Raw genomic sequence first — 14,546 nt, 5'->3', positions numbered from 1 at the left:
TGAGATAATTTGCCCCATTCCATTTCTCCCTTTCTCTTCCCAATATATTTCTCTCTCACCCCTTAATTTCATTTTTTCAAGATATGATCCCATCCTATTCAACTCACCCTGTGCTCTGTGTGTGTGTGTGAGTGTATGTGTATGTGTGTGTGTGTGTGTGTGTGTGTGTGTGTGTGTGTCTGTGAGAAATCCCACCAACTACCCAGACACTGAAAAAAGTTTCAAGAGTTACAAATATTGTCTTTCCACGTAGGAATGTAAACAGTTCAACTTTAGTAAGTCCCTTATGATTTCTCTTTGCTGTTTACCTTTTCATGCTTCTCTTGATTCTTGTGTCTGAAAGTCAGATTTTCTTTTTAGCTCTGGTCTTTTGATCAAGAATGCTTGAAAGTCCTCTATTTCACTGAAAGACCAATTTTTCCCCCTTGAAGTATTATACTCAGTTTTGCTGGGTAGGTGATTCTCGGTTTTAGTACTACTTCCTTTGACTTCTGGAATATCATATTCCACGCCCTTCGATCCCTTAATGTAGAAACTGCTAGATCTTGTGTTATCCTGATTGTATTTCCACAATACTTGAATTGTTTCTTTCTAGCTGCTTGCAATATTTTCTCTTTGACCTGAGAACTCTGGAATTTGGTCACAATGTTCCTAGGAATTTCTTTTTTTGGATCTCTTTCAGGAGGTGATGGGTGGATTCTTTCAATATTTATTTTGCCCTCTTGTTCTAGAATATCAGGGCAGTTTTCCTTGATAATTTCATGAAAGATGATGTCGAGGCTCTTTTTTTGATCATGGCTTTCAGGTAGTCCTATAATTTTTAAATTGTCTCTCCTGGATCTATTTCCTAGGTCAGTTGTTTTTCCAATGAGATATTTCACATTATCTTCCATTTTTTCATTCTTTTGGTTTTGTTTTGTGATTTCTTGGTTTCTCATAAAGTCATTAGCCTCCATCTGTTCCATTCTAATTTTCAAAGAACTATTTTCTTCAGTGAGCTTTTGAACCTCCTTTTCCATTTGGCTAATTCGGCTTTTGAAAGCATTCTTCTCCTCACTGGCTTTTTGAACCTCTTTTGCCAATTGAGTTAGCCCATTTTTAAAGGTGTTATTTTCTTCAGCATTTTTTTGGGTCTCCTTTAGCAAGGTGTTGACCCAGTTTTCATGTTTTTCTTGCATCTCTCTTATTTCTCTTCCCAATTTTTTCCTCCACCTCTCTTATTTGATTTTCAAAATCCTTTCTGAGCTCTTCCATGGCCTGAGACCATTCAATATTTATTTTGGATGTTTGGGATACAGAAGCCTTGACTTTTATGTCTTTCCCTGATGGTAAGCATTGTTCTTCCTTATCCAAAAGGATGGGAGAAGATATCTGTTCACCAAGAAAGTAACCTTCTATAGTCTTATTTTTTTTTCCCTTTTTTTGGGCATTTTCCCAACCAGTTACTTGACTTTTGGGTCCTTTGTCAAGAGTAGGGTATACTCGGGGAATCTGTAAGATCTCAGTTCCTCCAAGGTGGCACAATCAAGCATGTACACTGGTCTGGGAGTAAGCAGAGATTTTTGTGCCCAGAATCTTAGCAGTTTCCTCTCCACAGCCACCTGGCCTCCAGTTCCACCAGGCCAGCACTGGGGGCTGAGATTCAGATAAGCTGCACAGGCAGAGCCTACATTCAGTGTGAGACAAAGATCAGCTGCCTCAGGACCTCTACACAGGGCCGAGGTAAGAAATGGCTGCTTGATGCCCCCAGGGGTTTTATGATCCAACAACGTATGCAGGCTGCTATGGGAACTGCTGCCACCTGCCTATGTGGCCTCTGTGGCCGCTGCCTGAGGCCGGAGCTATAGGAAGGCCCTCCTTCCTACCCGGCCAGCTGAAAAAACCCTGTCACTGACCTTTGGCACCTGTGGGTTGAGGGATCTGTGAACCGCTGCTACCGGGCCTGGAGATTCCGGCCCCGAGGTGTCCTCCTCCCAGGGCCGAGCCCTGCAGCCAAGGCTGGGCTGGGTTCCAGTGCAACAGATGTTTCCTGTGGGCCTTTCAGGTCAACCTGGGCTGGAAATCACCTCCACTCTGTTGTTCTCCACTTCTGCTGCTCCAGAATTTGTTGAGAGTCCCTCCCTACAGTTATTTTATGGGCTGTGTGGGGACAGCCCACATATATGTCTTTCTACTCCACCAAGAAAAAGTTTTTTGACAAAATACAACATCCATTCATATTGAAAACACTGGAAAGCATAGGAATAAATAGAACTTTTCATAAAATAATAAGCAGTATCTACCTAAAACCATCAGCAAGCATTATATGCAATGGCAATAAGCTAGATGCATTTCCAATAAGATCAGTGGTAAAACAAGGATGTCCATTATCACCACTGTTATCAATAAAGTATTAGAAATGCTAGCTGTAGCAATATGAGAAGAATAAGAAACTGAAGAAATTAGAATAGGCAAAGAAGAAACTAAGTTATCATTCTTTACAGATGACATGATGATATACTTAGAGAATCTCAGAGAATCAAGTAAAAACTATTTGAAATAATAAACTCTGGCAAAGTTGGAGGTTACAAAATAAACCCACATAAATCATCTGCATTTCTATATATTAATAACAAAGCCCAAGCAAGAGATAAAAAGAGAAATCCCATTGAAAGCTACAGCAGACGCTATAAAATATCTGGGAGTCTACCTGCCAAAACAAACCCAGGGGCTATATGAACACAATTACAAAACACTTTTTGCACAAATAAAATCAGATCTAAGTAAGTGGAAAAATATCAGCTGTTTATGGGTAGGCTAAGCCAATATAATAAAAATGACAATTCTACCTAAATTAATTTACTTATTCAGTGCCGTACCAATCAAACTACCAGATAATTATTTTCTAGAGCTAGAAAAAACATCAAAATTCATCTGGAAGAACAAAAGGTCCAGAACATCAAGGGAACTAATGAAAAGAAATGCTAGGGAAAGTGGCCTAGCCCTACCAGATCATCAAAACTACTTGGTACTGGCTAAGAAACGGAGGGGTAGATCAGTGGAATAGGTTAACTACTCAAGACACAGTAGTCAATGAATATAGCAATCTACGGTTTGATAAACCAAGGACCCCAGCTACTGGGATAAGAACTCACTGTTTGACAAAAATTGCTGGGAAATCTGGATAAAAGTGTGATGGAAACTGGGCGCAGACCAACGCCTGACACAGGAAAAAATAAAGTCCAAATGGATACATGATCTAGGTATAAAAATTGATATTATAAACAAATTAAGGGAGCAAGAAATAGTGTATTTGTCAGATTGGTGGAGAATGGAGAAATTTATGACCAAACAAGAGATAGAAAACATTATGAAGTACAAAATGGATAATTTTGATTACATTCACTTGAAAAAGTTTTTATAGAAACAAACCCAATGCAACCAAGATTGGGAGGTAAGCAGAAAACTGGGAAAGAATTTTTGCAACTAATGTCTGTGAGAAAGGATTCATTTCTAAAATTAGAGAACTGAGTCAAATGTACAAGAATACGAGTCATTCCCCAACTGATAAATGGACAAAAGAGATGAAGAGGGAGTTTTCAGAGGAAGAAATTAAAGTTATCTATAATCACATGAAAAAATACTCTAAATCACTATTGATTAGAGAGATGCAAATCAAAACAACTCTGAGGTACCACATCACACCTATCAGATTGACTAACATGACAAAACAGGAAGATAATAAATGTTGGAGAAGAATGTGGGAGAGTTCTGATCCAACCATTTTGGAGAGCAATTTGGAACTATGCTCAAAGGGATACAAAAATGTGCATACCCTTTGCCCCAGCAATATTGCTTCTGGGATTGTATCCCAAAGAGATCATAAACATGGGAAAGGGTCCCACATGTACAATATTTATAGCAGCTCTCTTTGTGATGGCCAAGAACTGGAAATCAAGGGGATGCTGATGAGCATGTGAACTTCAGAAAAACCTGGAAGGACTTATATGAACTGATGCTGAGTGAAAGGAGCAGAACCAGGAGAACTCTGTACACAGCAATAACCACAGTGTTCGAGGAATTTTTCTGGCAGACTTAGTACTTCATTGCAAAGCATGGACTTAAAAAATTTCCAATGGACTCTTGAGGCAAAATGCCTTCGACATCCAGAGAAAAAACTATGAAACTGGATCACAGATAGAAACAGACCATTTTCTTTTGTATTATGTTTTATGGTTTCTCTCATTCATTTTAAATCTTCTATGCAACATGCATTTAATGGGAATGTACAGGTAGAACCTATGTAAGATTGCACACCGTCTCAGGGAGGGAATGGGGAGGGAGGGGAGAATTAGGAAGGGGGGGAATCTAAGATACATGGAAGTGACTGTCAAACAAAATAAACAAAAACAAATAAAATAATTTAATTTAAAAAAAGTTAGTTTGATATACACATGCTGAGTAAGTGAAAAAGAAACAAATGCGGACTACAGGATTCTGAATTACGGTTTAGAACAAGGAAACCTAAACAGAGATTAAAGTTAAAAAAGAAAAGAACACAAAAAGATTATAACTACATCCTCTATAATAAAGGTTTGTAATGACAACATGACAGTTCTGTATACTGTACACACACAGAGGTGCCAAGAACTCCCCAGCCCATACCGTCACTAGATGGGGTCACTGCTCGGCCAGACACAGGGGTGGCAGGTGTAGGAGATGGAGCTGGCACAGGCACAGCAGCAGATTCTGTGGGCACGGTCCCAGCTTGGGGAGAAGAGAGAACTGAACCAGGAGGATTATTTCCAACGCTGCTCTGTCTTGGAGACCTTGGTCTATGTGTTTTAGGAGATAATCTTGGAACTATAAAAAAAAAAAATGGAGAGGGGATAATACAAGCCATATCTGCTGAGCACATGTGTGAGCTGTGACAACAGAAACTCCCTGAAGGTCAAGCCTTTACTATTAAGGTGAGCACATCTGAGTGACGTGTGGCCCAGTGGAAAGAGGAGATTTGTAGCAGAGCTCCTACCTTGCCCTTCAACACTTGGTCCATGTGTCTGGATACAAGGAGAATGTCCGTATACGGCACACAGTCCAGCCATGGCATTATAAGTTATGATGAGGCCCAACACTCAAGGCCAAGTATGAACAACACTGACCCTGGAGCTGCCTCAATTCTCTTCCTTGCTGCTTTGGGTGGTCACAATCTTGGTGCCCCCCAGTCCCTGAAAAATGAGGATACCCAACGAGACAGCCAGAGGCCATGGCAGCATCCCATCCATCCTCTTTCTACCCATGCCCTATTGACTGTATAACCCTGTGGAACCAAAGCTCTCAGAACCTGTGTCCTTCCATGTAAACTGATGATGACATTTACACTAAATGTCTTGAAGCGTTCTTTAAACAAGCACCAAGCAAATGGGAGTTATGACTACTATTTTTTGCTTCACTTTTGATACAGATCAGATATTTCATTGGCATGGGAAACATTAAACCCAAAGTGTCTCCCTCTGTAGAGGGTGAAATCACTTGCCATGGGCACGAAGAGGGTAAATGATTTGGTCCCAAGCACAATGGCTAGAAGACACGGTGAATAGTGTGGTGGATCTGGAATCAGGAAGTTTCATCTTCCTTAGTTCAAATCTGGCCTCAGACGCTTCCTAGTTGTGTGACCCTGAGCAAGTCACTTCACCCTGTTGGCCTCAGATATCCTCATCTGTAAAATGAGCTGGAGAAGGAAATGGCAAACCACTCCAGTATCTTTGCCAAGAAAAGCCCAATGGAGTCACAGACAGTTGGACACAAGTGAACAACAACAACAAGGCTAGTACATGGTAGATGAAAGTCCTGGACTCAAACCTTTCTGAGTCTAGAGGGCCCTGAGTATCTGGAAAGTTGTAAATTAAGAAAATAGATTAGTTTCCACACCAAGGCAAAGAAATACATCATTTCTACCAATGACAACAGCAGCTAGCATTTATATAGTGCCTACTATGTGCCAGGCTCTAGGCTAAGCACTTTGCAATTATCTCTTTTGATCCTCACAACAACCCTGGGAGGTAGGTGCTGTTAAAACTGAGGCTGAGAGGAAGTAACCAGCTCAGAGGCACACAGCTAGTTCATGTCTGGGGATGGATTTGAACTCAGGTTTCCCCGAGTCTGGGCCCAGGCCTTTTCTGCACCAATGAGGGTTTTCTTACTGTCTGATAACACACCGCTTTGCTCTATTATCTCCCTCCCCTGAATATTCCCAAAGCAAAGGACAAAGTGATTGGCCTGTCAGAAGGCTCCTCCAGGATTTGTCCTCAACCTTGCTTGTCTCTGGCGGTGTTCCCCTCCAAGCTTTTGCCAAGCCACACTCCTCTCTCTGACTCTAACACAGAAACACTCTCATGTGAGAGCTTTTGCTTGCACACACTGCTTCTTCTCTGCTTGGAAGGCTCTCATGCCTCATATGAACCTAAGTACCTTCTAAAGTCTAACTCTCTGGGGAAAGGTGTCCTTCATCTTCATCCCATCAGACCTCACACAACACTCTTGTGTTATATAACACTACGTGAATCAGGCGGTGTTTCTTCAGATCCATACTAAAAAGTTTTACTCCACATCCAACACAGTAGGCATTTAGCTAACGTTTGCTTTACTGCAAGAAAGTGGGATTGACTGTTACTATACTTGGATTCTCTTCCTAGTGAACTTTTTTCAAGTAGGGGAAAGAGCTGTAAGAAGCTAACTATCTTATCTCTCATTTTCTTCCCAACTATAAAACCCTTCAACATACATAACCTAACTCTCACTGCTTTCCTCACCTAAAAACTCACTATACATAAACTAGCAACACTCATGCAGCCAAAAGGGTAGACAACTCAAAACATGTTTCAGGTGTCTAACTCTGGAAGAAAGTATCTAGAAGTGATATACTTCAGTATATATCCAGTTATAAGTGGTTAGAAAAAACAGCACTAATCTAATTTATTTTAATGTTCCTCTTTAAAAGGACATGAAAATCACCTGATTAAATAAAATCTGTTTGAACTTTACAAAATCCTATTAGAATGAAGAAAAAATGTCAGTTTGTAAATGTCGAGTATTTTGAATGTTTCTTTCTAGTCTTATTCCTCTTCCAGTGAGGAGGAAGGATGTTAAACATTAAAGAGGAAACCTGAGTTCAAATCCCAGCTCAGATACTTCCCTAGCTAAGAAGACCACTCTAGGACAGCTTCCTGATACCTACGATGCCCCTCTAGCTCTTGATCTTAGCTCACAGGGCAGTCTTAAATCCAACAGCATCTTCAGATTAACAATGTGATCTTGAATAATTAAACCCATTGTCACAAAAATTTTGGTTTTAACTTTAATCTGAAGATAAATGACAAATGGAAAAGGTCATGAAAAGGAGAGAGAATCACAATGTCCTGACCCTAAAGTCATTTTCCTCAATGAAGGAATTTTTAAAGAAGCCATAAATAGGGGAAATAAGTGAGCTTCAAGGTAAAAATATGATAGGACTTTTTGTTGTTGCTGTGTCAAAAACTGTTTGCCATAACTTCAGAGGTTCCATATTTGAAAAGAAAGGTGAGGTAAAAATGAAAGATATCAACAAAAATATCTAAGAGTTATATAACTATGTATTCTGTGAACTTTGAATTAAAAATAGAATACGGTCAAAGAAAACTAGGAGGCCTGTTTCACTGTACAGCTGCTTAAGGATCATTTTCTCCTAACTAACCAATCATTCGTATAACTTTTGCCTCTGAAACTCCAGGCAAGTGGAAAGATAATCCAGGAATTTGACAATGGAAAAGATTTAATTGTGCCTCTCCACTGTATAAATATGCATATGGCAACATAGGTGAAGGGGGGGAGGAGAGAAAACAGGCTTAAGAGCTTCTATTCTTTAAGTTAAATTTAACTGCAATCTCCCTAACTTGGCAAAATGCATAGAGTATTGTGCTCATCCATGAATTAAATCCTGGTTAGTTACCTCAATTCTCTCCAGTCAAATGGTAAATAGGACAAAACCCCCGAAAGATATATTTAGCTTAATACCAATAATTCCAAACATATGCCCCCAAGCAAAACTCTACCTACCCCCACTGACCACTGATGACCACGTTCCTCCTGAGGGGCTACTCCTTGCCACAGAAGGAGCAGGTACTTCGCCTGGTGCATTGTGGGAAACAAATTCTAAACCACTGGAGATTGAACCCCTCCCAGTAGAAACTCGATGACCACGAGGGTGTCTTTGGGCCTTTGGCGACATCCTTGGAGGTCCTAAAAAAAAGAACAACACATACCATGTGAATACTATAAAATCTATTTTTTTGCTTTTTAAATGGATGCACATGTAAATGGCAGTTTGCCTACAGGAATACTAATTATGAAATTTGATACTGATCACACAAGAGGTGGATGAAATTGCTGATTTTTTTTAAAGAATATCACAGTAATTGTTAATTTTGGTTTTATAATGGGGCTACCAATTCTCTCAAAGAATGGATGTTGTAAAACCTGCCCAACAAAACTAATTTTATTTTATTTAAATACACATCATGTGGGCATTTTTTAAAAATCATAGTTATCAAACTACTAGGGTATATAATGTAAGTCCAGGAAAAACAGAAGCCACCAGTCTCCTGAAATATATGCTAATAAATCTAAAGTTTTTCCACAATCTCCCTATCAAGTGATAATCTAAAATTAAAATCCAAACATTACAACATGGCTTCATGTAAGAAGTCAAGCGTTTGTTGCTGTTGTTTTATTGGTGCTGAAAATTCTGTTAAATTTCTATTAAAATTCTGAGTAACCGATGAGATTAGGACAACCATTACTTCGTGGACATTTTCTTTGATAGAGAAAACTCCCCAGTAAGGAAATCAATACAGACTGGTGACTGCCCTGCTGCTTATGGTCTTAGTTGCCGGGAACATCTAGAGGCTTAGGGATCAACCCAAGGTTCCACAGTCAGTTTGTGTCAGAGGCAATGCCTGAACCTTATCTTAATGACTCTGAAGCTGTCTCTCCACTCACTACCCCAAATTCCCCTCCCACTTTCATAATTTCTAGAAGTAGAATTACATTAGCTGCATCAGAAAGAGGGTGACTGCTATTTCTGAACAGTTCTACACAAGAACAAGATTGGAAAGTAAAATAATTAAACAGGTATCAAAAAATCAGAGTTGTCACTGCAGAGTTTCTTCACACATGCACCACGAAGTACAGCCTTTTAGATTCCTGATATGAAAAGGAAAGTACCCACCACCAACTCATCTTAATTACAACTCATCATGGTTTTCAAAAAAAGTGTCTATCTAGGAAAAATGTAGAAATTTAATCGTGTTTGCATAGCTTATACATTGTATAACACAACAAACTCTCTAAGCAATAAAAATACTTATTCTATCTTGGACAATTGTGGAATTAAATGAAGTTTAAAAGTTTTGTCTTTTCTATCCTAATGTTTACTGTAATATAGCCTGGTGTATACAAAATTAATATAATAATAATAACAGCAAAAACATTCACACAGCACTTGAAATTTTGCAAGGCATTTTATAAATATCTCCTTTGAGCCTCATGTTACCCTGGGGATTAGGAGCCCATTATTATCCCCATTTTACAGATGAGAACAGTGAGGCTGAGAGAGGTGAAGTGAGTTGCCCGGTGATACAATTTGTATGTGTCTACGGCTGAATCTGAAGTCAAGTCTTCCTGACTCCAGGCCCAGTACTTTACCCATTGTGCCACCTAGCTGCCTTTTACATAATTTAATAGTGACAATTCTGAGTTCAAACTGCTTCAGTATGAAAGCACATGAATAAAGGATCCTTTAACTCAAGGTAAAAGTAAAAGAAAAGCATTATGCAAAGTAAGAGAAAGTATACCTCTATAATCATTTGTTGTCCAAACAACACAATACTGAAATAAACTATCATAACACATGATGGTCATGCAAAAATCATTAAGATGAAGGATGCCTTGTCCACTGCATTAAGATCATATATTCATTTGAGAAACAATGTTCAATATTTCATCGGAATGTTACATTTCCTTTTTGCATCAAATGACCTTGGAAAACAAGCAATATACCTGCTGGTCTAGGTATTAACAGCTCCAATTAAGAGCACGATACCTATATGACCAAGATACAAAATTTAGTTTAAATAAAGCCATCATCACATTAATTCCCTTACCCCCCACCTAAATTTTATAATGACTGAAATGGAAATTTTATAAAAGCAGATTAAACTACTTGAGCTGGCATCTAGAATTACAAAATCTAAAAAAAATTGTTTATTCCTTGCATCTGAACCAAGAAGCAATCTTCCTGCACTACACACTTATGTATTTGATGAGTCACAAACTAGAATTTAGTATCGAGTATAGAATCAGGCCACAGAATAAAATCCAAAGTTTCAACAGGAGCAAAAAATAGTCAAAGTTCTCTATGTCAGTTTTAAGCAACACCTTGATCTAAATTTCTCTCCCATCTTAAAGTACCTCTTACACAATACAATATTCAAAATGTAAATAAGTAAAGACCCAAATGTATAGTTACATAATTATCTGTCAGAAGAGTGAATCAACTTTTAGAATTAGTGTGTAGGGGAACTATAAGTACACTTTGCTCTTTGCATCAAACCACTTCAGGGGGTAAACTAGCCGGATCATTTAGTGGCCTTTTCAATCACAATAGAATAAACCAAAAGTAAATTTATTTATATCGTAAATCTAAAAGCATGACTACCAACCATTGTTCAATAGGGAAATATGAGGTCAGACACATACACTGGCAACAACAACATATGCCTCTCAAAAATGATTCCAATTCTAATTCTATTATCTGCTGACAGTAAAATCATTAAATCAATTAATGCCTTGCCAAAGGATATGTATACAGATAGATTTCTGATCAGAATAAAGAACAGGTGAAATTGGCTTGTTCATTCACACTCAATCATGAATTGGGGGCAAAATAATTCATTTAGTACTGGAATTGACTTTTTGGTGTTATAAAACAAGCATTCTTATACTGCTTTGAGTTCTGCTTCTCTATCCACTGGGATATTTGGTAGTTTCAGTCTCTTTAAAAATAAAATTTCTTTGTAAAAACAAAAAGTTAATAGAAATAGTTTTGATTAAACTAAAGTTAAAATGTGAAAATTATAGGTTACTAAAATAATGAAGAGGAAACAATTTTGTAATTATAAACTCACACAGGAGTTAAACAAAGACAAACAAAAATATGAACAAATTGTGGTATTGTACCTTCTGAAGACATGCGTTTAGGCATAGTAGAGACAGGAGCTGGAGAACCATGAGCAGAGGGGTGAGACGGGGGTCTGGATGGCCTCGAGGGGGGCCTGGAGGGCGGCCTTGTAGGGGTGGCTGCCCGAGGTGGAAGAGAGTTGGGACCTGACTGGTAGCGAGAAGGTGGGCGAGAGGAAGGAGATGGGCAAGGCGATGGCCAGGGAACACCTGACAGAACAAATGATATGAAGGAAAGTATAAAAACTAAAGAAAAAATCATGGGGGAAAAAAAGCAAACAGAAGAAAAAAAAAGGAAAATGACAAAAATGATTTTTTTGTACGTTGAACCCTTTGAGGACAGTCATATGATTTGGTTTTTGGCATAGTTAAACAACTAGTCAAAGTTCACAAGTTCCTTTAAATGAGTCTGCTGAAATGAATACAGGTGCCCAAAGGGTTAATTCAGATCTACTCATCTTACTTGAGGAAGAAAACCTGGTTCCTATAAAGGTTTCTCAGTACCACCTTGTCAAGACAAGTACAGAACATACCAGAGGACTTCGCACAATAAAACACCACAAAACTCAGGGAGAAAAGTAATGGACTAATCAGCTCTTCCTTTTCCAATGTAACACCATAATGAAGGCAAGGGGCATCTGCTCCCCCTAAATACACAGTTAAACAATCCAGCTCCTCGCCATCTCAAAAGTCTACTAGCGCTTGCTGATGCTGAGCCAACCTCTACAACTCCAAAGGCATGGGAGCAGACCAAATCTTCACTTCTGTGGTTTTGCACATCTCTATCAATGGCAACTGGCTTAACATTCATTAGCCTTTTTAAAAAGAGAGGAAAGACCAGAACGAGCTGCCCTCTCAATGGAAAAGGGAAAGAGAAGTTACCTAAATAAGTTATGCAAACACTGGGCAGACACCAAAAGAAAATTTACCTAAAATAAAATGCAGCGACAAAGTACTCTATAACCAAACACGGCTGTGCTGATATTGATGGATTTCTAATTTTTAATGACATCAGACTTACCTTGACTTGGGGAACATTCCAGGTCTCCTCCCCAGAGGATCCCCCACACTTGAGTATCCTGAACTTCAGGGCACTTTTCAACATTTTATTTGGAAAATTTTGAACATGATGCTACTTCACCACTAATTCTCTACTCAACGAGTAAAGAAAATTGACAAAAAATGTCAACGTTCTGCTCAGAGCAAAAGCAGTTCCTAAGGTAGTTAAAAGCAAACTGCAGAGATCATCTTACCCTTTAAAAAATACTCAAGAGTGTTTAGCTGGAGAGGAATTCTGGAGAAAGAAACTTAATGGGAAAAAAGGACGCTAGAAATTCAATGCCACTTGAGTTTTTTTCTTTACTTTGTACCCTTTCCTTTCAGTTCTACTTAAACTAGTCATTTTTTTCAGCAGCTCTATCAATTTAACAACTCATTAGTAGTTATTAAGGCATGATACATTTACAACAAATATTTACATCACTGTGAAAATGTTTCCATGAAACATTATATTGAAATATTATAAATCCATTTTTAAAACTGAAAGACTGTTTAGTTTTTCCAATTTCTTTAAATCTAGGCTATTGAGTCATGCATTACATACCAATAAAATATCTTAATAGACAATACCGCATCAATGTGGCATATAGCTAACGAATGCACTTGCAAAGGGGTTCTACAAAGTGATTTTTATCAATTCAAGGTTCATAAAAATAGAGAAAAATTGCAAATTGTAAACTACACTATTAAAATCATTGAACACACAAGTACATATCATTTGTAAAAGATTTGAAATTTTAAAAGAGAATTTAAAACAAACTGCCTCAAAAATCAATGAACTTCATGGACTGAGCCAAAACACTTGCCTCCATTAACGACTCTTTGGTCTGCTGCAGAATTCAGGCTAAACTCTGAAGTATGAGATCCAGATCTTGAAGGGGTGGGGCCGGATGCAGGCTGACCCATCCTTGGCGAATTTTGTCGACCACTTCCCCAGGACATGACATCTCGGGTTCTTTGTCCAGGTGGAATGTACTTGTTTTCCCTGAAAGAGAAGAGCAATTCACTGACTCTATCAACATACAATCTGGGAAAGGTGAAAACTGCCAGGATTTAGGATCTGAAAGGTCATACTCTGAAAGCTAAATAGGAAACAAAACAGAAACACTCTAAATGACTGTAAGAGGAGTTTCAGAGGTTCACAAAATGAACTGATAAACTCTAATCTCAGCAGCATTAGCATTTACCAAACTCCATTGCTAAGAATCACTGGGGAACAAATAAAGAAGACACCATTTTATTATACGCATCATAGTATGGTTAAGATTTTATCATCACTTTCTGGTTCCTCTTTAGGACCACAAAATTAAAAGCTGGAAGAGATTTTAGTAATAAAGACCATCATCTTTCTGAACTTGAAAAAAGGTTAGTGCAAGTCACAAAACTGTTCACAAGAAAATAAGTTTGGACGAGTCACTTTAAGGATATATGCTCTATCCCACAGACCTTGCACGAGGCATCCGAAATACAGGGTCACGGTTTCCATTAAATACCTAGTGTTGATGCTGTGCCCCTCTCGCTCACTGGCATTTCTCTGAACAGCAGTATATTTTTCTTCTTCACTTCTATCATCATTTTCAAGGGCTACTCGAGCTTTGTATTGAGCACTTGATTCAATTTCTTCAGCTAATTGGTTTGCTCGTGCTTCCCGTTTTAAAAACTCTTCTGAGTTATCTCTTTCTAATGGTACCCTAAACATGGAAGAAAAATAAAACAAACACCTTAAAGTCATAATTCAAAACATTAAGAAACCATTTTTAAAAAGCAATAAATTTGAAGGTTTTTTTTTTTAAAAAAAACTTATTCAAAGATTTTCATTCCTTAGGATAGTTTAACATCTAACACTGTTGCTTAAATTGGGCAATCCCTCAAACCTCTAGCCTTAAAAGTCAATTAGATTTTGGCTGATTAACAAAAATTTGTTTCAAGAATTTTTCCCTCCCAATAGGGAGAGAAGAGTTATTGCATAGACAATATACATTTCCTCTTTGATCACAGAAATTTGCATTTAGCTAGAGTGAAATAACTATTATTCAAATTATTATTTGAAAAACCTGTAGGACAATTTCCCTCCCAACTTTCTAAACTCAGAAAAAAAATCTCAAGTAAGTAAGATGAAAGAAAACTTTTGAAACTCACGTATATGATGATAAACTGCTATCATAGGTGGAAACTACACCATAGTTTTCTTCATTATACCGAAACATATCATTGGGATCCCATCCATTAGACTG

At 38.1% G+C, this 14,546-nt stretch overlaps 1 protein-coding gene across 8 annotated transcripts in view; it reads right to left on the bottom strand.

The window, feature by feature from the left end:
• The window catches only part of ATXN2 (ataxin 2), a 118,941-nt gene that overhangs the window by 33,691 nt on the left and 70,704 nt on the right, over positions 1-14,546 (bottom strand). For 7 of the 8 annotated variants that reach the window (XM_072600448.1, XM_072600446.1, XM_072600444.1 and 4 more), the window contains exons 7-12: positions 14,452-14,543; positions 13,806-14,003; positions 13,119-13,297; positions 11,254-11,463; positions 8,074-8,256; positions 4,645-4,842 (exon numbers count right to left, since the gene is read on the bottom strand). In XM_072600448.1, the coding sequence (XP_072456549.1) occupies positions 4,645-4,842; positions 8,074-8,256; positions 11,254-11,463; positions 13,119-13,297; positions 13,806-14,003; positions 14,452-14,543 (1,060 nt within the window). The remainder of the gene's footprint in view (positions 1-4,644; positions 4,843-8,073; positions 8,257-11,253; positions 11,464-13,118; positions 13,298-13,805; positions 14,004-14,451; positions 14,544-14,546) is intronic. The other variant, XM_072600450.1, reaches the window with a different exon arrangement.

This window comes from Notamacropus eugenii, chromosome 4, assembly GCF_028372415.1.
Source record: "Notamacropus eugenii isolate mMacEug1 chromosome 4, mMacEug1.pri_v2, whole genome shotgun sequence".
NCBI lineage: Eukaryota > Metazoa > Chordata > Mammalia > Diprotodontia > Macropodidae > Notamacropus > Notamacropus eugenii.
This window is presented reverse-complemented; position numbering and strand designations above follow the sequence as displayed.